This window comes from Puntigrus tetrazona, chromosome 13 (assembly GCF_018831695.1).
Source record: "Puntigrus tetrazona isolate hp1 chromosome 13, ASM1883169v1, whole genome shotgun sequence".
Classification (NCBI taxonomy): Eukaryota; Metazoa; Chordata; class Actinopteri; order Cypriniformes; family Cyprinidae; genus Puntigrus; species Puntigrus tetrazona.
The window spans coordinates 5,574,563-5,599,013 of record NC_056711.1 but is presented as its reverse complement, the minus strand read 5'-3'; the positions used below and the strand labels follow the sequence as shown (position 1 = coordinate 5,599,013).

At 38.4% G+C, this 24,451-nt stretch overlaps 2 protein-coding genes across 4 annotated transcripts; both read left to right on the top strand.

Annotated features, from left to right (window-relative positions):
* Positions 1–2,073: 2,073 nt before the first annotated feature.
* Positions 2,074–3,772, top strand: cfd (complement factor D (adipsin)). Of its 2 annotated transcripts, none has more exons than XM_043254558.1 (5): positions 2,074–2,231; positions 2,379–2,523; positions 2,876–3,017; positions 3,127–3,387; positions 3,487–3,772. In XM_043254558.1, exons 1-5 carry the CDS (start codon positions 2,180–2,182, stop codon positions 3,634–3,636), a joined length of 750 nt encoding a protein of 249 aa, XP_043110493.1. In that variant the 5' UTR covers positions 2,074–2,179; the 3' UTR covers positions 3,637–3,772. The 2 variants fall into 2 exon arrangements, with proteins under 2 accessions (XP_043110493.1, XP_043110492.1); XM_043254557.1 differs by having other exon boundaries at positions 2,873–3,017.
* A 3,350-nt stretch (positions 3,773–7,122) lies between these two features.
* On the top strand, positions 7,123–23,924 carry dnaaf9 (dynein axonemal assembly factor 9). Of its 2 annotated transcripts, XM_043254886.1 has the most exons (37): positions 7,123–7,280; positions 9,095–9,174; positions 9,300–9,425; positions 9,557–9,681; positions 9,921–10,017; positions 10,104–10,210; positions 10,341–10,418; positions 10,515–10,616; positions 10,897–10,952; positions 11,058–11,193; positions 11,303–11,384; positions 11,469–11,505; positions 11,582–11,666; positions 12,205–12,281; positions 12,604–12,648; positions 12,757–12,802; positions 12,876–12,984; positions 13,086–13,156; positions 13,314–13,364; positions 13,443–13,533; positions 13,614–13,717; positions 14,104–14,250; positions 14,360–14,445; positions 14,580–14,681; positions 15,026–15,146; positions 15,258–15,346; positions 15,569–15,706; positions 16,077–16,202; positions 16,398–16,435; positions 16,955–17,090; positions 17,170–17,256; positions 17,349–17,455; positions 18,220–18,294; positions 19,152–19,327; positions 19,612–19,677; positions 19,774–19,867; positions 20,610–23,924. In XM_043254886.1, exons 1-37 carry the CDS (start codon positions 7,207–7,209, stop codon positions 20,714–20,716), a joined length of 3,474 nt encoding a protein of 1,157 aa, XP_043110821.1. In that variant the 5' UTR covers positions 7,123–7,206; the 3' UTR covers positions 20,717–23,924. The 2 variants fall into 2 exon arrangements, with proteins under 2 accessions (XP_043110821.1, XP_043110822.1); XM_043254887.1 differs by lacking the exon at positions 10,515–10,616.
* Positions 23,925–24,451: the final 527 nt, after the last annotated feature.

Here is a 24,451-nt window from a genome sequence, read left to right as displayed (position 1 = left end):
ATTTTTAAATTTTAAAATCACTTCAGAAAAGCATTTCTTTTCAATGAGGAACTAAGTGGAAAAGAAAGTGTTGGGTAGAGTTAGGGTAGGTGTAGGGAGGGCTTTATTGTGCCAATAAGGCTGTCAACCGTGACATCTATTTAATTTCATTTGAATTAAAATGAACATTTACACTCAATACCTTGCATTCTGTTTAATAATTTACTTCAATACTGAGGTGCAGATTATTGCCACTTGCAAAACGTAGTAGAGCAGAAAAGGCTATTTGCACTTAAATAATGCTGCTATTTTCACCTAGTGTAAAAAGAATTCATTGCAATTTGCACTTAATGTAAATAGCATCTATGCTAAGAAAATATGCTATTTTGTATGCTAATTAGTAGTAGAATTAGTGCTAGCTTTAATATCACTATTTTTTTAAAGTAACGAAATAGTTATTTTTATAGTGCTGTAACGCAATAACTAGTAACTATAGTAACTATAACAAATGACTTTTTTAAGGTAACATGCCCGAAACCGTTTCCGACCTTCCCAGACAACAATGAAACTAGCACATACAAGGTAAAGAAATGTAATAAGTACACTGTTGTGTAAACAGCTGGTGACAACTCTTTTTTTTTTGTCTTTGCACGTAGAAAGTATTCTCATAACTTCATGAAATTACATTTCTGCAACGCATGCAAGTGAACAATGCGTGTGCGTGCAGAGAAAACCGTGCGCATGCGTCGCGTAGTACTCGCAAGCTAATCAAATGCTAGCCAATCAAATCAAAGTAGGCGGGGTTTACACTTCACGGAGGCTGAGCGCAACGTGCCAGTTTATTGAGAGCGAGGTAAGATAGGAGCTGCAGAACTGTTTTATGATAGAAATGGTACATGGCCAAGAGTTATATTTAGTGAAGCAAATACTCGACTTTTTGAAAGAGATAAAGATTATATGTGCACGTTTTATTTGATCACAAATTCAAGATATGGATTCAAAAAATGTATTTACACCACTTCATGTAAACTTTTTACAACAGTACAATTTAGACACAATATTTCCTGTTTTTGCTCTGTTTCAACAACAAAATCCAAACACCGAATTATTTTGCGTCTCTGAGCAACAGGACCTTGTTTTGTTCCTGAATGAATCATCCCATTAAATGATTCAATTCAATCGCAATAACTCACTTATTTATAGTGACTTACTGCCGCCTACTGGCACTTTAATTTCACATTAAGAGTATCTTTTATTGTTTAAACAATTTCAAATATCATTATTCAAAAGACAGTGGACACTTCTTGGCTTTATAAAGGTTAAAATGCCCGTAAAGTGTAAAAAAGATTCATTTCTATCAGCGTGAACCGACCAGTAAACAGAATATGAAGAATATCACAAACTTTAAGAGTCAGCTGTCCATGGCAGTCAAGATATCAGCACAATAACACACATAGCGAAATATCATCTAATGACCATTATCGATAAAATGCCAGTCCTATATATATATATATATATATATATATATATATATATATATATATATATATATATATATATATATATATATATATATATATATATAGTCTCCCCAATGTTCAAGACATGGTTGCGGCCTTGGAATAAAGTAGTTATCAGGGAAAACAAGTTATTTTAAGAACTATTCACTGAAAGTTTCTTCTTGGCAGATGTGAAAACTGAGGCTGGAAGTGAGCATGAAGGTTCCAGGAGACTTACATTACTGTGATAGCATCAGCAGGTACATCTCAGTGATCTGGAAAAGAAAAACATGTGTAGAATAGGGCTGAAGAATGATGGCAGTTCTCACTTCTATACAGGCATGGCAGATGTTGGTAATCCAAATACACATGAAAGTCATTATTCACAATTTTCTTTCATTTTCACTCTGTACAAACACGTATTGTTCTGTCTTTACTTATAGACGTGATTACAGGAAAAGAAACATTGAGAGGAAAGGAAAAGTAAAACAGATATAGAGAGTAGATGTAAAGGAAAAGATAAGAAGGCAAGGAAGATTTACGGCTTATTCCTGTTTTCTATCTTGCGGTGTGGGGTTGGGAAAAGCAGGCAAAGAGAACAACACCCACACACACCCTCTGTCTTTCTCTCTCGTTTGGGCATTATATAAAGCTCAGCCCAGACTGAGTGGTCTTCAGTCTACAGAGAACGATCCTTCACTATGAACAGACTGATATTTGCCACTTTTCTGCTTTATGCAGCATCTCAGACTGGTGAGTAACATTCATTATCAGTACTTGAATCTATTTATGCATTACATGCATTTCTACATTTAAACACTGAACAGTTATATTTTCTCTGATTAATAATATTTTTCTCACGCTATGGGGTTTAATTCCACATTATTGTGTAATGTGCAGCTGAATGCATCACGGGAGGAAAGGAGGCTCTTGCACATTCTCGTCCGTACATGGCTTCACTTCAGTGGAGTGGAAAGCATGAGTGCGGTGGCTTTCTGATCTCCAGTCAGTGGGTTATGAGTGCAGCGCACTGCTTTCAGGACAGGTATGGAACATATCAACAATAGCCATCTGTCTGATGACATTGCAATGCAAAGTTGATTGACGATCTCGGCTGCAAATATTTCACAATTTCAGTTTCTACAATCTCAGAAAAAAGATACAAAGTCATTGGAGTCTCTTTTCAGAGGTTTCAAAATGTGCAACTGAGGTGCGCAAATATGCACCCTTTAGTCGATAAGGTATAAATGTGTCTTTTAAAAAATGCACAGCCCCAGTGACAGCTTTTTATTTATTTATTTTTGTGGTTGTGGTTTGTTTTAAGCACTTGTATCAGGAAAAAAAAAATATCTATGCATATCTATGCAAAATGATAAATGTCCTGTTTTTTGCAGTAGGGTATCTGGTTTTAAAGTCGTGTTGGGTGCTCACTCACTGTCTGATGCGGAGGACACTAAACAAACCTTTGAAGCCACTGCAGTCTACAACCATCCTGGTTTCAGTTTGAGCAACTATGACAATGATATTGCCCTGCTCAAGGTAAATGCTCTGATCCAATCATGCAGACGAAAATCACTGAAATCTGTGCATGTGTGTATAAAAGAAAACAGTTTTCATCGGCAAAATGATGTCCTGTTGTCTTTGACAGCTGGATAAGCCGATCACTGAGAGCGATGGAGTGAATCCAGTGGCGTTCCAGCGTGACAGTTCGTCTGATCCCAAGGAGTCCGATTTCGTGGAAACGGCTGGGTGGGGTTCATTGAACAACCTGGGAGGAAGACCGGACAAACTGCAAGAGCTCAGTATAAAAGTCATGCAGCGATGGCTCTGTGGCCGCGGTGACTACTATGGAACAAAGTTCACAGACAACATGCTCTGTGCTGCAGAAAGACGAAAGGACACCTGTGATGTAAGTTCGCTGCTTTATAAAGCACTTTAAAACGAACCAGCGTAAAGACGATGTCTACTACATGACCTGTCTCATTTCTGCTGTCTTTTGGTTTAATAGGGTGACTCTGGAGGTCCTCTCTTATTCAATGGCATTGTTGTGGGAATAACCTCTAACGGAGGAAAGAAATGTGGCTCCACCAAAAAGCCTGGACTCTACACGATCATCTCCCACTACACCGAGTGGATTGACAGTACAATGACCCAGTAAAAAAAAAACAAAACTAAAAAAAAAAAAACTAGAAAGCTTTTTTAAGCTGTAGAATCCTTTGCATAACATTTTATTTCTTTTTCACTGGTACATGTATTACTATTTTCTCATTAATAAAACCTTTTCTACATATCTACTCACTCTTGTTTTGCTTGTTTATTTGTTCATTTAAAAATCTAGATATATTTTTAATTAAACACACGACATCAACACCACTATTAAATGATTCATTGTGAGGAGACGCAATATCATACGATAGACAATAGAAATAGACAACCCAATGAAGTCAGGTTCATTCTTCGAGTTCTCTCTTCCAGTACACGCATTATACAAATAATATGTATTAAATTATTTCATCATAACACAAAGCTGACCCTGGTACTTTACACATAAACCAGTGTTATTTTAAAATCCTGGTTGTTTGCTTCTTATTCTTTGCATGACAACTCATTTTTGATTCTCTGATCTTAAGGTTTCTAAAAGATTAAAAGAACTTATCAAGTTTGAAAGACGAAGCCAGATGATTAAAAAATATAAACCAAAAATGTAATGTTGATGACAATTATCTTCAATAATATATCGATTCCAAAACAAACAAGCAACCAACGTAATAAAGACAGAATCATTTGTGGTTGTGCTAGTGCTGACAAGCCATAGTAGACAGAATTACAAAAATTAAGATGGAAAACGTGCAAGCAAAGACTCACAGTCACAGTCCGTGGCTATAAAATGCTTTTTCAAATATGATATGACATGATATGATATAATATGATTGATATTATTTTTATTTCCTTTGCACTGGGTTAACAGACAAGAGCAATATCAAAAGCTGTTTTGTCAGTATTTGCCATTTTGAAGTAAAATGAGCAATAAAAACTTGCCATTTACTCAAAAATGCAACCAAACTGCTTTTTATCAGCATTTGTAAGAAATCATTTTTTGAGGGCGTATGAGGCATTTTTGCAATGAGACCGCCAGCCGTTAAGAACGGTGATCTGCGTGACCGATAGATAAATAAAATATTTCCACATGTTCCAACAGTTTAACGGCATGATGTTACACTTTTGAGAATATGAATATGTTGCAATGATAAACTGCTTATTGTGTTATGTAAGACTTTTTAAGAGCTTCGTTATGAAACACGGTGATCTCCCTATGACATGCCAGTACAATCTAACGGCTGCTGCTAACCGAATCTATCCACAAAACAGTACATTAAACAGACCTCTCAACCCACATCTGTGTTGCAATGTCTGCAATCTCTAACTTAAACAGCCCATGCCAGGTCTCTTGAAGAGAGCATTTTTCAGCTTTCGGTGTCGAAAACCCCTATACTGTATCAGGCTGCAAGCGTTTGGATGCCAGATAATAATTCCTCGACCTGTTTATAATTTAACAGTGTTTAGGAAATCTCTATTGTTTCCAGCAATTGTGTATCCGAAGTGAACGTAAAAAAATAAACTACTTACATAGTGATGTTGCACATGCCTTTTTTTTATCGAGTTCAGCTGAAGTTGTTCTTGTTAAGAAATTAGTTATACAAAGATCATTTAAGTATTTGTCCACTTTTGCATACACACAGTATTACACACATGCACACACACACACACACACACACACACACATATATATATATGTGTGTGTGTGTGTGTGTGTTTTATATATATATATATATATATATATATATATATATATATATATATATATATATATATATATATATATATATTACATGAGCTCATTAAAATTGGACAATAAAAGAAGGATTGCTTTGTCTGATGAAATTTAGATGGTTTAGAATTTGGTTTAAACATGAAAGCAAGCATCTTGTCTTGTATTAATGCTTTAGGCTTCTGCTGGGGAAATTTTCTTGGCACACTTTGGGCTTGTTAGTGCCTACTGAGCACTGTTTAAATGTCACAGCATATCTTAGTATTGTTATTAACCATGTCCATACATTTACAACAGTGTGCCCACGGCTGACCATCACCAGATCTTCATCCTATAAAGCACCTTTGAGATATAATGGGAGATCGGTATGGAGCAAAATCAGGGAATGTTTCCAAAACCAAGTTCAATCTACATCATAAACAAGTAAGTTTGTGTCAATCAGAGAGTAAACCCAAATTAAAGAGTAAAAAAAGCGTAAATCCCAATGGTAAGTCGCTTTGGATAAAAGTGTCTGCAGAACGACTAAATGTAAATGTAAGAGTGAGAAGAAACAGAATTCATAAAAGGAAGTCAAATCCTCAGGGTCCAGTGCAGGAATGCTGTCCAATGGCTGTGTTCCTGTTTTCTGGAGCAGTCAAGTTCACTAAACACGTCAAGTAAAACGTTGTGGAGGAGCTAAGTAAAGATGTTTTCTTTCTAGTCAATTACAGTCGAAGCAAAGGTGAACTTCTAACCAGGGCATTTTCTTTACCAGCATCCTGATAAGCTGTAAATGGAAACTTAGATCACCTAAAGTGCATGTGTTTGCCAGTTAAAGGTACTGTAACAAGAAACTGGATAATGAAATCTGGCCTCAATGCTTGTGTTTGTCAGAGTGTGTCTTTGTTTTGGTCTTTGGCAGGGGTTTTGTGTGGGTGTTTAATAAGGGAAGTTCAACAAACTGCCTGCCATGTCTTTATCTCATGTTATCACACTCACAGCCATCTACCGAAGTTCCTGTTTTCCTATTTTTGCTGGTCTCAGACCCACACAAATAAGCAGGCTTGATCATTTTACACCGACATGTTGCATGTGGTTTTCATCTCCCAGCCACACAAACGCTATGTTTGATAACATTAAAAGATCAAGACATTTCTTGCTTTCTCACAGTATAGATTAGAGAGAGAGAGAGAGAGAGAGAGAGAGAGAGAGAGAGAGAGAGAGAGAGAGAGAGAGAGAGACTGCAAAAATCCATGATCTTTCTAAATAAGCTAATAACAGACTGTTTCCTTCTAGGGAGAAATCCTAGTATTGTAAATAGGCATACTATGGCACCTTTAAACGGTCTATGAAGTTAGGATAAGTTTTCAAACAGAAAAATAAATAAAAACAACAACAACAGTGCAAACTTTTTATATATTATTTTATAAACCTATTTTAAAAATGAATACACACATATTATAAACGCGGATCAGTGTTAAGAACTGGAACCGATCTTAACCTCAAACCCTATCGGCGTGTAAAAACTTTTTTTTCAATTCGCATTAAAAAAATAACTGAACCGAGAACAGCATTGCTCGAGGATTGCACGAGACACCGGTCATATTTCTTCCTTCGACCTCAGCAGCGGAGGAGGAGGCATCTGTAGCATTCTTTTGTTTTGATTTTGCAATACATGTGTTCTTAAACATTTCTTATGCCATATTTCTAAATAACTACAATTAACGATGTAGGTATTTCGATCAGGGGGCGACGGACCGTCTGTCCTCTAACACTGCTCCAGGCTGAAAATAACGCCCCCCCCTCTCCTCGGGAAGATGGTACGCGCGGTTCCTATGAGCTCCGGTCTGTTGTTCTCTCCTCCAGTGAATCGTTTGCTTACTATGGAGACCAGCGATAGAAACAGTGACAGATCTCAAAATGCTTTCTAAATACCAAACGACCATGGCTGCTATAAGGAAAAACAAATCTCCTATAATGACCGCTGCCGTAAGGTAATTATTTTTCCCCCCCGTCGTTTATTTTCGTGCCGGTTGCGGTAAAGGCACGGTGTTTTTTTTATTTCAAACGAAAATGACCGTTGCCGAGGCTCGCGGGCCAACCGTCCGCTCGCGCCTCCTCCTTCTAAAGGCATCGTGTCAAAAGAAGGGATTTCTGTCTACTGAGACGCTAACATTATCAGTTATTCAATAAAAACGTAATTAGCTAGCAGATAATTGTGGTTAAGCTAATTGTCGAGCGCCCCCGCCCACCCTTCACCCATTATTCTCGCTTGATTTTTGATCCCCCGAGACACTTCTCCCGTTTCCAAGATGGTGACAGCACGGGAAGACTGTAAACATCCGCTGACCTATAAATTATATTTAATACATGCATTAAATATATAGATATTGCTGCGGCTTGAACATAAAACGTCAAATTAATTGTTTCATCATTCTGTAGTTGAAAAGTAAATTCAGCGTGACCGGTGATACTTTACTTAATTATCGAGACATGCCGAATTTTACGCAAAATAATGTTTGTTTGTACATCCATTTAAGTTAAACGTATTGTGTTGAATGGGATATGTGAAAATAAATAGTACAGTAATAAAAATCTTGATCTAGACCTTGTGTAGTCGTTAGTCTCTACATTAAATGAGATCGTGGCCAGTGATGGATATGCTGTGTTTGGGGGATGTAGGGAGGGCCATCATTTTTCACAAGCATTCCCACATAAAAAGCCTTTTTTGTTGCCTCTTTTCAAGAAAATATGCCCGTGGATAGATTTTTTTGATCATATTAAAGGAATAATTCGCCTAAATAGGAAATGTCTGCTATTATTTACTTTTTAAATGCACACTCCTACACTTTTGGTTTGTCTGTGAAACATAAAATGTAATATTTTTTTAAAATCCGCTCTTTGATTTTTCCAAACGGTTTATAGCAATCACTAAGTGACATCTTTCACAAACCAATTTCACATGTTTTTATGAAAGTATAATTTAAATATGAATTGTACTCTACAAATATTAAATATAAAGGTATTATCTGTATTCTATTATTGTGTTATTGTGCTTGTTTGTGTGTCCTTAGGCGGGCCTTGCAAAGCTAGGGCAATTAAAAACAAATAACCATCATCCTCCTTTTTGTATTATACATGATTATGTATTATGTAAATTTATTTAATTAAAATCAAACCTAAGTTACTAACCCCAAATAAATGAAACTGTTAAACACTCTTTTATATCAGTGCCAACCATCAGAATTTTAAAACCCTGAAACGGTTTTATTTTGAAGGTTCAAAACAGTATAATGTATCAAAGCCTCAGTCTGAATGAATGTGACTTGATGAGTTTGATGCATGCTTTGAATCGCTGGTTTGAAGACAAAAGATTTGTAAATAGTGTTTTGAGTCTTCATGAATCTGTTTTTCACTAGTTACAGAACCTGCGGCTTTTGGCCTTTTTTTTAGTCAGTTGCATGATTGCAAATTCAATTTCGATACTCTGGTGTAGAAGATTATTTTAAATTCAAATCTACTCCTTACATAAATATACCATCCGACTCCAGAGCGCTTTATTGACTGAGTCGTATAAACTACGTCTACACTGTCCTTGACAGCCCCTGATCACTATTAAGTGTCCTTGTTTGTAAAAGAGCTGCATAAAGAGTTGGACAGTCGAGATGGTGAATAAACAATTTTCATATTTGTGAACCGTTTCTCTGCGCGAGCCTTATAAAGAATAATTCAATGTACTGCAGGATTGCATTGTTTTGTTGTATCCTGAACCATGTTCGGTGAATGTAATGCAATGTCGTTCTTGCAGTTGCTCCCGCTCACGGCAGGTCCAGGCTCTGCTAAGGGATGATGTTAATGCAGCTCCAGATGGCATCCTTTGCTCCCTGGGTGAGTTAATTAATCAATATCACCTGTGCTATTTCACTCATATGATCTTTACTCCAAAGAGACAGGCGCAGATGACTTGCTCCAGTGAGCCACCTGTAAGTAATAAGCTGTGTTTGATTTTTCAGGTATTGACAGCCGCTACAACGAAGGCTGCAGCGAGCTGGCCAGCTATCTTTTCTGCAGCTTGTATAAACACAACCATTTTGACACGGAGCAGATCCCAGAAGACTTTCCAGAGGAAGTGCTTGATGGTACAACAATAATATATGCATTCATATTCACTAATAGGGTTAAAAAAGCTCTCGGCGGAGGAATTAGTTATTCTTGGATGGAATGAGTGGATTTGTCGTACATGTATTTGATTGTGTTTGCTTTTTCCTAGATGTGATCATCCTTATTAAGGCGGAGAGTGTGCATCTGTACTGCAACCCAGTGAATTATGGGTACCTGCTTCCCTATGTGTCTCACTGGAGGAACCTGCAGCTTCATTGTCTAACCGAGACAGAAGTAATGATCTAGAGCGTCTCTTTTTATGATATCCACATCTCTACTATCTATTAAAATTCAATAATCATGCTTGTGTAATGACAGATATATAAAACTGTTTTGATTATATGTTTCATAAAGAAGTATCGTCCATATAAATATTATAATGAAATATTTAAAAAAACAAAGTATAAAATATACATTTTGCCAGCTATTCCATTACTATTTTTGTTGATTTCTTCTCATTTTCTGTCTTTCAGTATGAGGATGAAGAGGTTGCAGAGGAATTTAAGATCTCAAGTTTTGTGTCCATGGTTCAAGATTGCAGTCGCATCGGCATTCCCTACAGTTCACATGGTAGGCATGTGATATAATGATGAAGGCTTTGCAAAACCATTGTACTTTTAACCATAATATTTACAGTTGATTCATATTGTCCATAGGCCATGTTCAGAAGTTTGACATGTTCATGTTGGAGAAATGGCCCATCATTCAGGCATTTGCTTTGGAAGGAATTGGGGCTGGAGTGTTTTTCACCATGAAATATAAGGTATTGTGTTTTTATTTTATGACTTGTACATGATTCATGGGTGATAATATCGTGAATGCTAACCTAATACTAGTTTTAGTTTAAATAAAGTAACACACCTGCTGTCATTGTCGTTTCTTGCATCTTCTAGCTCACAGATGTAAGTCAGAGACTTTGGCAAGTCTACAGCAGATTGGACCCAGCGTCTCTGGACTACCTTCTCAGTGAAGTAAATCACTTGCATATTTCGAAGATTGTTTGTTAGTCAAACGCCCGTGCGCACGTTTCTGTCTTATACACGAGTTGATGTGACACTCTCTCACAGGATCTTCAGCATTTCGAAAGACAGTGGAGCTGTCTGTTCTCCAGTATGGAAATCGAAAGTGCACTTTCCATGCAGGAGCTGTCAGAGGCTCAAGTTGCAGAGGTGCTGTTTATAATATTATCACTACCATAATTTGACGTCCAAATGAAAATGTACTTTCAGATAACCGAACCGAATGTTAACTAATAGCTCTATTTCACTCCGTTCTTGTATGAAACAGCCAATTAAATGCTCTCGAAATCCATTCCAAATTAACCATGTCACCTCGTGCATGTTTTGTCTTTATTATTGTGGTTTCATGTTGGCTTTAACAGTCACTGAAAATAGCATGTTGGATATGATTCCTCGTGTGGTGCTTAATCTCATTTTCTATGTCTTTTAGCCTTTCAGAACATATTATTCGCATGGCCTTATTTCCAGCAATATCACAGACAAGAGGTATTTACATATGAGACGGCAGCTCTTATTTCTAAGAAAGACATTCTGCAGGAATTATTTCTCTTCGTAAGGCATGTAATGAATTTTACACTGTTTGTATGGCAGTAAAAGCAGGCAGCCGTTTGCGTTGTTTGGGAGCCACTCTACTAAGGAAGATCTGGAGAGCTACTGTTTCACCTTCCCTTCTGAAGGCCACCAGGTTCGCAACACTGGCCCTAGTGGGGGTGTTGCCAAACACATGGTGAGAGCGCCACACAGTGACACGATGACTGAGACGAAATCCTTTACTTGTTTTATCTAATTTTTTCTATGCAAAACAATTTAACATGTGTTTGTTATTCATCTTAAAGCTACTGCAATGTGTGGCGCCTAAAGGCCCGCTAGCCTGCGCCCGAACATATTTCTTTGGAAGTACACATGTCCCATACTTGGGTAAGTGAGTGTATCTCTACTAAATGTTTTAATTAAATCACTTTCAATTTCTCTGTCGTAAGTTTAGTGCTTTTGATTCTACAGGAAATGACAACACCCAGCAGAGGGGCACAGATCTCCAGTAGGTATTTCAGTCGCTTTCTGTACTGTGTTTTGATGATTAGATTGGTATTAAAGGTAGACCTGTTGTATTGCAGGCTTCTCTCGCATATCTACTCAGCTGTGGTTCAGTCTGTACTAGCGGGAATCAAGTGTTTCTCCATCAACTCCAGTGCTAGTAAGGTACGTATTTAAATGGAGCTGTTTACATTACACTGAGTTTACATTAAGGGTAAAGCTTATTTACAAATGAAATAAAAAGCCAATTTAAGATGGGGAAGGAAACTTCAAAAGTAAATGTGGTAAATCCTCACAAGTCATGTCTTTTAAATTAATTGGATTTTACCTGGTGAATAAAGGTAAATATGACGGCACCATAGCAGAACTATAACAACAATAGGAATTATTTTGCTGGAATTACTTTCAGAATTTTTTTTTCAAGCTGACAAATGCTAAAACATTAAGCCGGTCAGAATCGTTCTTACTTTAAAGCAGGCACTGTACTTATGTTCACACACATAATTGAAATGCATGTTTAAAACTAGTAAACAAAATTACTGTCCACTCAAATGGATGCTGGTACAGTCATTATAGTTTATTTTTATTGGAGTGAACGAGCCTTTATATGGTATCACAGTATTTTTATGATGCCATCATTGTGCTCTTACGAAGAATTTTGCTCAAGTTATAAATACAGAAAATGATGCGTTTTTTTTTCAAGGCAAAGGATGTAGCCGAGCAAACGTTTCAGCTGGCCTTGGACAACTTTGGTTTGCTTCAGTACAAGGGAGCTCTCAGGTATGCAACTCACACTGAAAGGGCCCAGAGGATATCTGCAGGTTTTTTTAATGACCTTTTCTATGCTGATTCAGGGGTAAATTCTATGGAATGAATTTAACAATGTCATAGGAAGGTGAATTATGATCAAATTATGGTAAAATATTTATTAAACAAACACACAGGGGGTACAGAATCTATAAAACCGACTGGCGTTCAGATCTCTGTAGCTTTTTCTCGCCGATTCTTTGTGAGTCTTGGTAATTTGAGAGCAGTTCGAAATTATAGGGCACATTTGTGCTTGCTTCGTAAATTAAGAATCTTCGTCCTCTGTTTAATTCAGATCCAAAGCTGTGTTTAACATACAGGCTGTCAACAATAATGGAACGTGAGTTTCTATGCACAGATACAGCTATTCCCTTCACACGTTATCCTGCATTATATATATTTTCCACTTTCTGAATTCCGTAACTTGAAATGGTCTTCTATTACACAGAATCATTCCCCTCAGTGATGAGGACAGTCGCTTTATGGTAAAAACTGTGAGTATAAAACTTTTTCCATCTGCAGCTTTTCATCGTATTGCAATGTATTAAATGGCCGACTCCTCCACAGGCATCCATGATGGTGCACGATGTCCCAGATCTCCAGTGTGGAGGAAACCTGGGATCAGTAGTTTTCTCTGAGTCCTTTCTAGAGTCCAGCGTTTACATTCAGCAGAGAGGTACAATTTAGTTTCGTGAGAGTATTCAGTTGGAGGTTAATTACGTACTAATTAATACTAAACAGTCCATGTGAGGTTGTAACGCATCTCTCCTCCTGCAGATGGCGCCCTTTCCTCTGACAGCTGTTTCACTGTGCTCACCTCCTCAGTTCCTCGCCATGTCTGCTGGCTGGTATAGCGAACTCGTTGTCTTTCTGCGCAATTGTGCCAAAATATGCATTTATTGTTAAAAATCTAAATTATGTCAGAATAAGATTTTAGCAATACTATTATGATTAATATTTTGATCGAACGTTGAGGTAACCGATTCATTGTTTTCTTTGTTATAGGTAGATGAGACCGATGTGCGAATGTCTGAACAGGCTCAGCATCTGCTGAAGGTGAAGATTTACAATGCAGCCTGTTTCATGCTATATTAACTGTCATGTATGTTATAAAACCTATGTGTGTGAAAACAGGTCGAGGATGGAACATGTTTGGGCATTCCTCTGACAGTGAGAGACTCTGCCTACATGTTCTCCAACAGCCTGCTGTCTACACCCGAGGAAGGTCAGATTTCATCCGTACTGGAAGTTCACAGTCTCAAGTAGTCTTTGTGAATTGGCATTAATGTGTTTGTTGTCCTGTAGGGAAGCTGGTGTTTTTCTCGGAGGGTATCCTGTTTATGCATCCTTATCACGGCTCCATTACACTTTCTATGAGTCACATCAACACCATTAAGCTCTATGATGGGGTGAGCAATGCTCTCATTCACGATATATTTCGGGACTGAATTTTTTTTTTTAAACAAGAATGAATACTTTTATGCAACAGTGATATTGTGATATTAAATTGAACATAGTTTGTTTCAAATAAATGCTGTCATTAACATCTTAACACTGATTAATAAAAAAATGATTTTGAGTGTCAGCATTTTAGAGTGAATTCGAAATTCAGTTTTGCATCACATGAATAAATTATATTTTAAAAGTATTAACGCAAACTATTTTAAAATATTTCACAATTTTATTGTATTTTTGATGAGATAAATTGCATATATATTTAAATGGCATTTCGAAATCTATTTTGAACGGTACTGTATATATCACCAATTTAGCTTTGTATGTAATGTTTTCACAGGGCTCTATGTCGGATGTTTCAATGCTGTTCATCAAGTATGAGACCTCTCTGCTTCCGCACCTTCCTTTCCCTTTACACAGTGCTGATTTCACTCTGGCTATCGCTCTGCTTCCCAGAACCAAGAGCTACAAAAGCTTCTATTCACAGGTGCACATGCACACACACACACACATACATACATATGCAGGCAGAACATTTAGAGTTGTTGTATTCTGTTTAGTGTTTAGTTGTAAATGAGTTGTGATATGATTTGCAGGTCCTGCCAGCTTGGCGTAAGTCAGACTCTGGGTTGAGAGTGCAACACGTCCTCAACGATCAGCTGAGCCCCGAGCACAAGAGCATGTGAGTTAACACTTCATACTACATCAGCTCAGCCAAAAGCATTGGGCCTGATTTGGTAAGATCTTATTGTGCTTGAGCCCCGAGGTATCATGATGTAGCACATAAACGTATTTCCATGACGTGTTTCCTCTCAGGTACTTCAGGCTGTTAAAGCTTCATGAGATACATACACCAGCAACAAACAGTCACAAAGCTGTTCTGAAGACTGCTTATCCACAGCTGCCAGAGCAGGACAGGTAACACACACATGTACACACCTCCGTTTCTTCCTACGTAGGGATGACGTTGCAGAATGTCAAGCAATTAATCTGTCTTGTTAATCTGAGTTTTTGACCTAACTAGCTATAACTGTGACAGGCAGTTGACAAGACATTTTGCCAGTTGCTTGGTTTCTATCTGTCATAAGGTCCAAAATTTCTGAGCCCACTTTTGAAAATGCTGGTAACATGGTCAAAAAATAAACAAATTGACGACAAACTGTCTTGTACTTTACATGCAGCATATATTCATATCGTCTTGTTGGTTGCACTTCTTGTTGCTTTGCTCATGTACATTGATGTCTATCAAATTTTCTGCTCAGGTTCCTTCAGCATTTTGCCATCAGCAGTAGCGTGGGTGAAGAATCTGTCTGTAGTGACCACTTGTCTACTGTGTTTTCAGACACAGCATCTGAAAAAATCAAACCCGAATCCAAGAAGAAGGTGAAATGCATGTGTATAAATGCAACGCAGTCATGCATAATCTGTCTGACAGGTCATGCTGGAGGAAACAGCATATGAATAATAATAGATAATGTTATTGTTTGTGTGTAGGTGGTCCTCACTGTCATTGCAGGCTTGCCAGGGAGTCATAAGGAGAATCTGTGTGATTTCTTGATGGAAGTGAATCAAAATAGCGCCAGGTGAGAGAATGAGCAAAATGCCATGAATTATATCTACACTCATTACAACTGTAATATTGTCTTGCAGATTGTTAGTGAGTGATATTTCTAACTTGATTTTTACTGTGCTGGCATTTTAAAAATATATGGTTGGAAATTCATACTTTCTGAGTTCAGGGGAAAGCATTCGAATGCTAATGCACCCATTACCCTTACACTCCTAAACTGAGGACTGTTTGGCAGGTGGGAGGTGCTTTGCCCTGCTCTGGAGGGCTCCGAGGAATTCAGTGCGTCACACCTTCAGCGGTTCCTGAGCAGCCTTCTGGCCAAACCGAGGGAGACAGATCTGAATTCAACCAGAGTTGTGCTACTTATACCAGGGTAAGACGGACATGAACATTGAGTCTCAAAACCTTGAGGATCATGTTTATTTAAGCTGCTCGCTACTGATGAATTTTACAGCATTGACACTTTTTGAACATTGAATGGACTTGAGGCGAATAACAATATGTTGTCTTTTTTTAGAGCTACTTATATCTGGATGGCTAAATGAGCTAAATATTTACGCTATTGTCACGTTAGAGCTGCTTTACAAGTGAATTTAAATGTGTTTCGTTTTGCATCGTTCCTTCAGTTTTTGCTATGAATCTGCTTGGAATCAGTCTGTATTGTATAAAATAAAAGTGACTGGGCTTGACCTGTTATGAGACACAGACAAGAAGCATTTAATTGATTACCGTGTGTGGTGTAGGTACACCGATGTGCTGGATGTAGTCCAGGCAATCACGTCTCATCCAGACCCACAAGTTCACAGCCAAGTGACAGTGGGTGCCGTCTCAGCATGTGTCAACCCACTCACATCCTTCATCAAACACAGGCAAGAGTTTTTCCACATGACATTTATCACACCTACTTTTCTAGCCGAACACTTGTAATTCAGATTGTAAATGCTGTAATGAGAATTATATGTCATTATGTAATTATAATGTAAGTGTCTAAAGGGCCTGTTAACACGCTGTAATTTCCCTTGTTTGATGTCGTCTCTGAAGCTCTCCGAAATTGCTCTTTACAGGCTTCTCTTCCCCAAACTCCTGGAGCAGTGCAGTCAGGGTGAGTTTCTCTCAATGTGGCGCCTGTATGTGGATGTTGCAGAATAGATTAGATCTGTCCGCTGTTGTGGGGTCGTATCGTATGAAATCAAATTTTCCTGGATCTTTGAAGATAAAAAATTCTTTGTACTATGAAACCTAGCATAATTTTAAGATTTTAAACTTCCCTTCCATCGAAAAAAGTGCATTTTAAAATAAAAATGTGTCAGAAATGAACTATTTACATATTACCAGTGCTTAATTGGTGCTCCGTGGCTTTCTGTATCTGTGTATCCTTCTGAAGAATCCCATGGTTAAAAAAAACAGCATTATTTTTAACCACGTCCCTGATCATTTCCATCTGATATGAGCAATATCAATCAAAGTGTGCTGAGTATATGAAGACAGTGAGACATCACCAGTGCAGCCTTAATTAAAGCAGCCTCATTTAACCTCGGTGCTCAAGGGGAATTGCCCCTGTAATAAGTGCACAGTAAGTGGCTCTGGATAAAATGATTCCTTAGATGAGTTTCTCTTTCAGGCGTCGTCAGCAATGTTGTGTTCACGGGTTTGACTACCGAGCAGAAGCATCCACTTTTCAAACACATGCAGCAGCTGATCCATGCAGCCAATCCCAGCACTGCATTTATCTCAGCAGAGAAAGGGGCGGTTAGAAGGTTTGTACATTGATATTTTCTCTGACATATACACTCATTTAATTCTAATATTACTTAGCGATTATTTTTTGTATTGCAGGACTGAAGATATACGACTTATCCTGAATGACAGCAGTTTCTCACAGTCTCATATGATCAATGCACGATACCTGCTGTATCCTGGCTGGTAATGTATTCCTCTCTACTCTTTTCAGCATGTGTGTGTGCATGCACAAGTGTATGTTTAACTATATTTGACTATACTGCGTGTTGTTTCAGGTGGGAAGGCCGGTTTGTTTCTGGAAGTGGATCATTGTCTATGTCTCAGCATTGCATCGAGTTCAGTCGTCCATTGGAAAAAGCATTATTTCTGCAGCGCTGCAAAGGTAATCATTTGTTTGTGTGAACTCAGCATCATCCATAAGACATAAGACATTACATGTCAAAAACTAAACATTTAAAGACTTTTATTTAAAGAATAAAATTATGCAAAATATTCTGATAAAATATTTTAAATAAATAAAAGTATTTCCTTTTATGAAATAAAATGAAAATTCTGAATGTTGCATTAGAAAAAAAACTGAAATATGTTTAATTGCTAAATTTATAAAACTAAAGTTACATTAAATTACTACTTCTAAAACTAATTAATACAGCAAATATGAATATAAATATGAAACAAAGGCTAATTGAAAATGATTAAATACTACATATAAATAACACTAACATAACACTGGCAAATGGTTTTATGATTATTTTCATTTTACATTATTCACACAGCATTTTAAGGTGGTCTGGATAAAACCTAAAACACGTCGCACAAAAGATATTTATGGTTGTGTTAAATTATGTTTTAATTAAAGATTAAAATAAAATAGGGTCAGTTGCAATGAGATGAGAACAAAATTCTAAATGATTGAAGTCTTTTTAAATCATAGCAATCTGATCAAATAATTGTGATCAGGTGATTATGTAATAATTGTGAGACGCCTAATCATCAATAATAAATATTCAAGAGGGTTTAATTATAAAGTGATTGACAGTATATGTAAGGATGCTGTACGATCATGTGCTAAAAATGGAACCGTCAGAAGTAACCGATCAAAGTCAAGCCAACTCACGAGTCTCTCCGTCTCCTTTCTGTTCTCAGCTCTGAAATCCTCTCTCAAACCCAGCTCTTTCACAGGAACCATCTATCACATCAGTGGGAAAGTGCTGTTCTCCGGTAGGGCTGTCTTTTCCATAACCTCCCTAAACTCTGTCCTAATATAAATTTTTTTATAGTTCTATACAGCGTGACAAATCAATTCTGATTGTCTGTAAATCTGTATTGTTTGATTCTAGGATGTTTCTTGCTCTGGTTTTGTCTGTGTAGATAATGTATGATTTTTCTATGAGAAGTAGTAGGCAGGGGGACTGTGGGGTAACGCCACACGGTAGGACTCTCACCTCTGGTTCCTCAAAGTGATGTGGCCTGCACACATCTGTTTTCACTCCTTCTTTTCTCAGTCGTTTCCTCCTGTGGTCACATTTTTTTGGAGGGTTTTTGACTGTCCTCTGTTCCTTTTGAATTTGTGGTGTAGTTGCATGGAGAGAGTGGGCAGACTGACAGAATGGAGAGAGCTGAGTGATTTAATAGTGCCTGAGTAACAGCACGCTAGATAGTGTAGTACATTTAGGACCCATAAGGTTCAAACACCATCTGTGATGCCTAGTTATCACCATGAATCATCTGTGTTTTGTTATGGAAATCTTATGATTTTTTTGGTGCCTACGTTCGGTTTGGTGTGTGATTTGTTTTCAGACCCCTGTAAGTGGATATTTTTTTTTTTTCCGTAACATTCAGTGCATTGTGATCAGTCGTTTTCAAGTTTGACTCCTTGCTTGCTTGTAGAGTGCAGAGTCGTAATCCACACTGCAAAGGCGTGATTGATGGGATGGATGGCTGTTGGCACGCCATGCTAGACATAGCTTCGTCTGATGACATGTTTGATAAATTAGTGTGCAGCATGTTGGACTCGGGGAAATGTGTGTGTGTGTGTGTGTGTATCTGACTGCATGCGGTGTCTGTTTTCACTGTAGACAATGACAGACAGATGGTGGTAAACTGTAACTCTATCAGTGGGAATGTGACCATTGCCCCTGATCAGGGGACTCACCATGGCCCACGGACAACAAACAACTGTTATCTAATGTATCACGGAGTGGGGCTCACCCAGGAGGGGCTGAAAGACTGGCTTCGGCATTGTGCCAAACAGGTAAAGTCTCATAGGTGGGAGCAGGTGGAATCCACTGACTGTTTCCATATATTCTTATCTAATTTCGTGGGAGGAATAAACATTGATTTAAGCATAGTAAAATGTGTGCTGAGAGCACACTGGTAGCTGATAGCATTATCATACAGCCCAAAATACGTAATAAACAATTTAATGAACTACCAGCAATTCTGCAGACGTCCTGCAATGAGAAAAGGACATTTTAATGAAATCATAAACATTTGAGGGTTAGGGCTTAAACATGTCAGTGCTTTTGTTTTTCACAGAAAGTTGCGAAAAAAATCAAGAAGAATAAGAGGACGCTCACTCCACAGGAGATCAGATTCATTCATGTGAGTACAGGAACACTTGCTCTCACACATATTTTTGTTAATTTAGTGCAATAACCAACTGGTTGATCTGAATATTTTCATTTTATGGTTCTTTAGGCGAATAGACACCTTGATCCTCTCCCTCCCGGTTACTTCTACAATGGTCATCATTTCGTCAGTTTCTTTGGAGAAAAGCAAAACTTCCATCCTCGTATCTTTTAATTGTGGTTTAACGTTTTAACCAGATACGGTGGTAAAGTTTACAATACCGTTCAAAGTTTGAGGTCTGTAAGATTTTTTTTGTCAGTAAGGAGGCATTAGTATTGATCAAAAGTGGTTAAAATCCTAAATTATTTTGATCAAAAATGTTACAAAAATGTCTATTGTAGATTTAATACTGTTCAAATCAGCATATTAGAATGGTTTAGAATGGTTTCTGAAAGGCCTTGTAACAGTAAGGACTGGAGTAGTGATGCTGAAATTTTAGGAATAAATTATGTATTCAAATATAAAATAAGTGCAGCCTTAAGTGAGCATGAGAGACTTCTTAAAAGCATGTAAAACTCTTAACAACCACAGATGTTTGAACAGTAATGTATTTTTAATGTCTGCATACACTAGCATGCTGTTGATTACCACAGACAATAATTTCAACTTGTCCGAACGTGTGTATAAACCAAACAGGAAGGTGGTGTTTACTTATATTAATCCGATAAGTAGGCTTAATGTTTGATCAGGAGCACTGAAAAGCAGCACATTTGCACAGCTAAGCTTTCATTAAAAGTGTATCGCTGCAAAAGCATTTATACACACTTAAAATTATTTTCAGTTGTAATCAACGGCATTATAAACAATATTGAGTATTGACAGTATTGAATATTATTGTGTGCTCGTTAGAACCAATGTATTTGTGTGTTCCGCTTGTTGTGGATTCCTTACATGTGTGTGTTCAGTGATGGATCAGTTCATTGATGAATACGTGCAGGAGGCCAATAAGGAGATTGAGCACTTCAACAGAGAGGTGGACCTGCAGCCACACGTTGACCTCTTCGACCCTTAATCCTCTCATCTGACAAATTCACTTTCCCGGAAAAGGGAGGGGAGGGTCACTTTACAATCACTAACGTCCACTATCCAATTACCCCTTTCAAAACCGTCCATTTCACATGTTAGAATGAGGGATTTGCTGTTGAGCGATGGGGAGGATTTAGCTCACAGCCAAGAAGAAATATCACAGCCTAATGAGAGATCCTTTGCCCAACATACCGAGACTGTAAATAGTACCAGCGCCCTGAGAAAGCTGAAACGTTGTTGTGTAAAACGGCACCGCTAAAGCCTCAGATGTGTCAAAACATTCCTGTAAAGAACAATATTTTCTATGTATCATAAAATAGAAGGTAAACAGAAATTCACGGCTTATATATAGGCTGCAAGGGATGCCCAGATCATTACTCTCTCCGCAGTGTACATACTGTAGCGCTGAAGCTCCCTGCAGTGAAGGTTGTTCTACTGTAATTCCAGTGCCTAGCAGACATATTGAGCTGAATCGTAATGAAGTTTGTCAGTGAGGCTGAAAGTGATCAAACAGAAGGCTCATTTCCAGCCGTGTGCATCTGGAAAGGCAGGTGCAATGCACCTGCCCTCAGTCAGCCTCTGTCAATCTATCGACCCCCGCTGCGTGGATCAGGGCTGAGGATCTCTCATGTGCTGCAGTTCTCGTTTTCAGCCATTCCTAAGTCATTAACTGACATGCCGGTGCTTCAAGTCACCTCATTTTTTGGGAGGGTTAGGGAAGCAGGGGTCTATGGAGGGTTGGTTATGAGAAGTTCTTATGTGTTCTTAATCGGATTGACTTGTTGGTGTTGGGTTCGTTTGTAGCACCATGGATCGGTTCGGTGTGTTAAACCCATGCTTGCCGAGCATGTGCTGGTACAAAAGCATGGCAGAAGCAGAATTAGTGTGCTTATATCACCCCTGTACTGTATTAGATGCATACCGTTCGTTATTACGGTCGTATTTTAACTCTATCTTGGGGTGCGTGTCATTCTATGCATGTTTACTTGGACTAATCACACACAGCAGGAGAGCAGCAGTGTCTCGTGTGTACATACACACACATTTGAACTTTTGCCTACAAGACGAGCCTTAAAAGTAATGTTTTGAAACGATTACAGCGCTACAAAAAGGATGCACTTCCAAAGAAACCCGGACACTGCTGGTCTCCTCTGTGCTGCAATATACTGTACCGGTGTTAATACACTACATGGTTAGCAGTTCTTTCACCAAGCCATATTCACTCTTTACTGTGGAGATTTATGAGCTACATAGTGCTAATGTTGCTATGGGCCTTTTTAGTGTTCCTTTAGAGATTTCTAATATGGTAACTTTGCCTTTATGTCTCTCGACACTTCTGTACCTTGTCAGTATGCAAGTGCAGTTTCACTCAAGGCCGCCCTGTTGTGAATAAACTCTGAAAGGACGTTGCTGAGATGTAGAGCCGACAAGCAAAGAGAAACTGACTACTCGCTAATAGGTGACAGAGCCTCAGAGGTAAGCAGTCACTTCACGAGTGCTGAAACACAATCACCGATGTGCCCCACACACACCGCTCATTTAGCTGGTGGTGCCGCTATTAGTCGGGTTCTACGCAGCAGCTGTCCTTAATGGGTACAGGGCTACGTAACACTTATATAATGTGTAGTTCAAAGTAGCGGCCATTTTTAGCACATGCTATCCGCATGTGTTAAGATGTCTTATCGAATTCTATTTATGCTAACTGAAATGCCTTTCACCAAACTGGAGCAACCAAGAAAGAAATCGCAAGAGTTCGATCTATTTTTCATATTGGAAAAAAAAAAGGTGATTTATCTTAGCAAATTCTATTTTTCTAATGCTGTGAAATCAATTAAATTGGAGCCAGATGCTAGTATTCCTCAGGCGAAGCAGACTCTCTCCTGTGGGAGATATTTGGCTGCCGCTGCAGAGTCTTGGCAGAGAGCAGGGGCATCCCCGGGCAGAGCCAAGAGCCAGTGTTGGTGAAAGGATATGAAGAGTTGTTTGTCTATTTAAGTGTAAAGGGCCAGTAAGGGTCTGCCGAATAACAGAAAGGCACTGGAGGGCCACCGTATAAAACTCAAGAAATGTGGGCTTTTTGCAGAGATGAGCACTATAAATCTGGCTTTTGCTCCTCGTCGCAGAGGACTCTAGTGAGGCCCTCCAGAGGCAGTTCCTGGTATTATGTGAACCCCCTCTGGCCCGCACAGCTGTGCTCGTGGAGCTGAAGTTAGAGGAATAAAACAGAGTTTGGTGGAAAGGTTTATGACATGATATGTCAAGAATAATCTTAAATTTGCGGCTGCAATGCTATTCAGATAGGAGGGATAGATTTATATCGTTTTCGTTTTGTTTTGCTGAATGCAAACCGGCCTGGGTTTTTCAAAAGGTCAAGCTTTTAAAGAAAAGCACTTTTTTTTAGTCTTAACAATGCCTTTGGTGGCAAACTCTTATTATTCTAGATAAATATCCTGACTTTCAGTGGTCACTGAAGGCTTGTTCCCGACCGAAATGTTTTACCTTGTCCAGCCCCCAAATCTGATTGTTGATTTAATAACCAAGCAGAGGCTGGATATTCAGACAGCACATATCTTGTGTTCTCAGGTATGTAGTAGAGTTGGCAACACCAGCATTCAAGTTTTATTTCAACCGTCCATCACAACCGGCCCACATTTAGTGCATTGGGTTGTGGATAAACGTGCTGTGCTTTGGGGGCAATAGTAAAATTAGGACAAGCTAAGGGCTAAATGATTTTCAATTGCTGCTGGCTGGCTGGGGACAAGTCTGAAAATTGAAATGGCTAAAAATAGATATTATTAGCTAAACGTTGTTTGCACAAAGCTAAACATGCAGCCATGAAGTCTTATATTGGCATTTTGGGGAAACATTGGACTTTTTTGACCCAGAGGGAAAGTGTGGGATTCATATAGATTCCTTAGTATTTACCTCAGTTTCCGAAAATATCCAGTGCTCGGAGTTCATGATATCTTTGATATCTATACGGTTCTACTTGAAAAGTGCCAAAAGTTTTTAATAAACTTTTTTTTGTTTGTTTGTTTGTTTAAAGGGGTTTGTGAAAAATCAAAATTTGAGTGGTGTTTGCACAAAACTACTGTAACTCGTGTTTTCTCCTGTGACTGATGCTTTTTATTTCCAATATATATATATATGTTGTATTTATGACCAAAATAACACATTAAAATATTTATAAGCTACTTCTGTTGATGGGCTATTTTTATTATCAGTCAACCGTAGTGGTCTGCTCAGTCAAACAATGCAGGCAAACAGAATCTTCTGACAAAAACGGCCTGAAAGAGAAGTGTGTTTGTGTGTGTAAGGTTATCAACTCAGCAGTGGATTTGTCACATGGCGATAACATCTTTTAGGATGCCAAGCCCAGCTTAAACACTAATCTCAGGGGCCTGCAACAACAGAAGCTATTTATAACTTAGTATGTGTATCTGTAATATGTAATCGAGCACTGTTTTGTGTGTCAAATTGAAATCTACCACACACATCCTTTTCCTGGCCTTTATTTTGGGTCCCTGCCCAGCCCACCTTCCAAAATACTTGTATTCGATCCACAGAGACTGTGCTGTAAGGCACCCCAAGGATCTGCGCGTGTGTTCCAGCCCATCCTCGGCCGTTTAGAGTGGGCCTAGAAACAATGCGCTCACCCTCTTGCAGATACAATACCCACATTTCTTTCAACTTACATCAGGCTCCCTTCATTTCTCCCGGG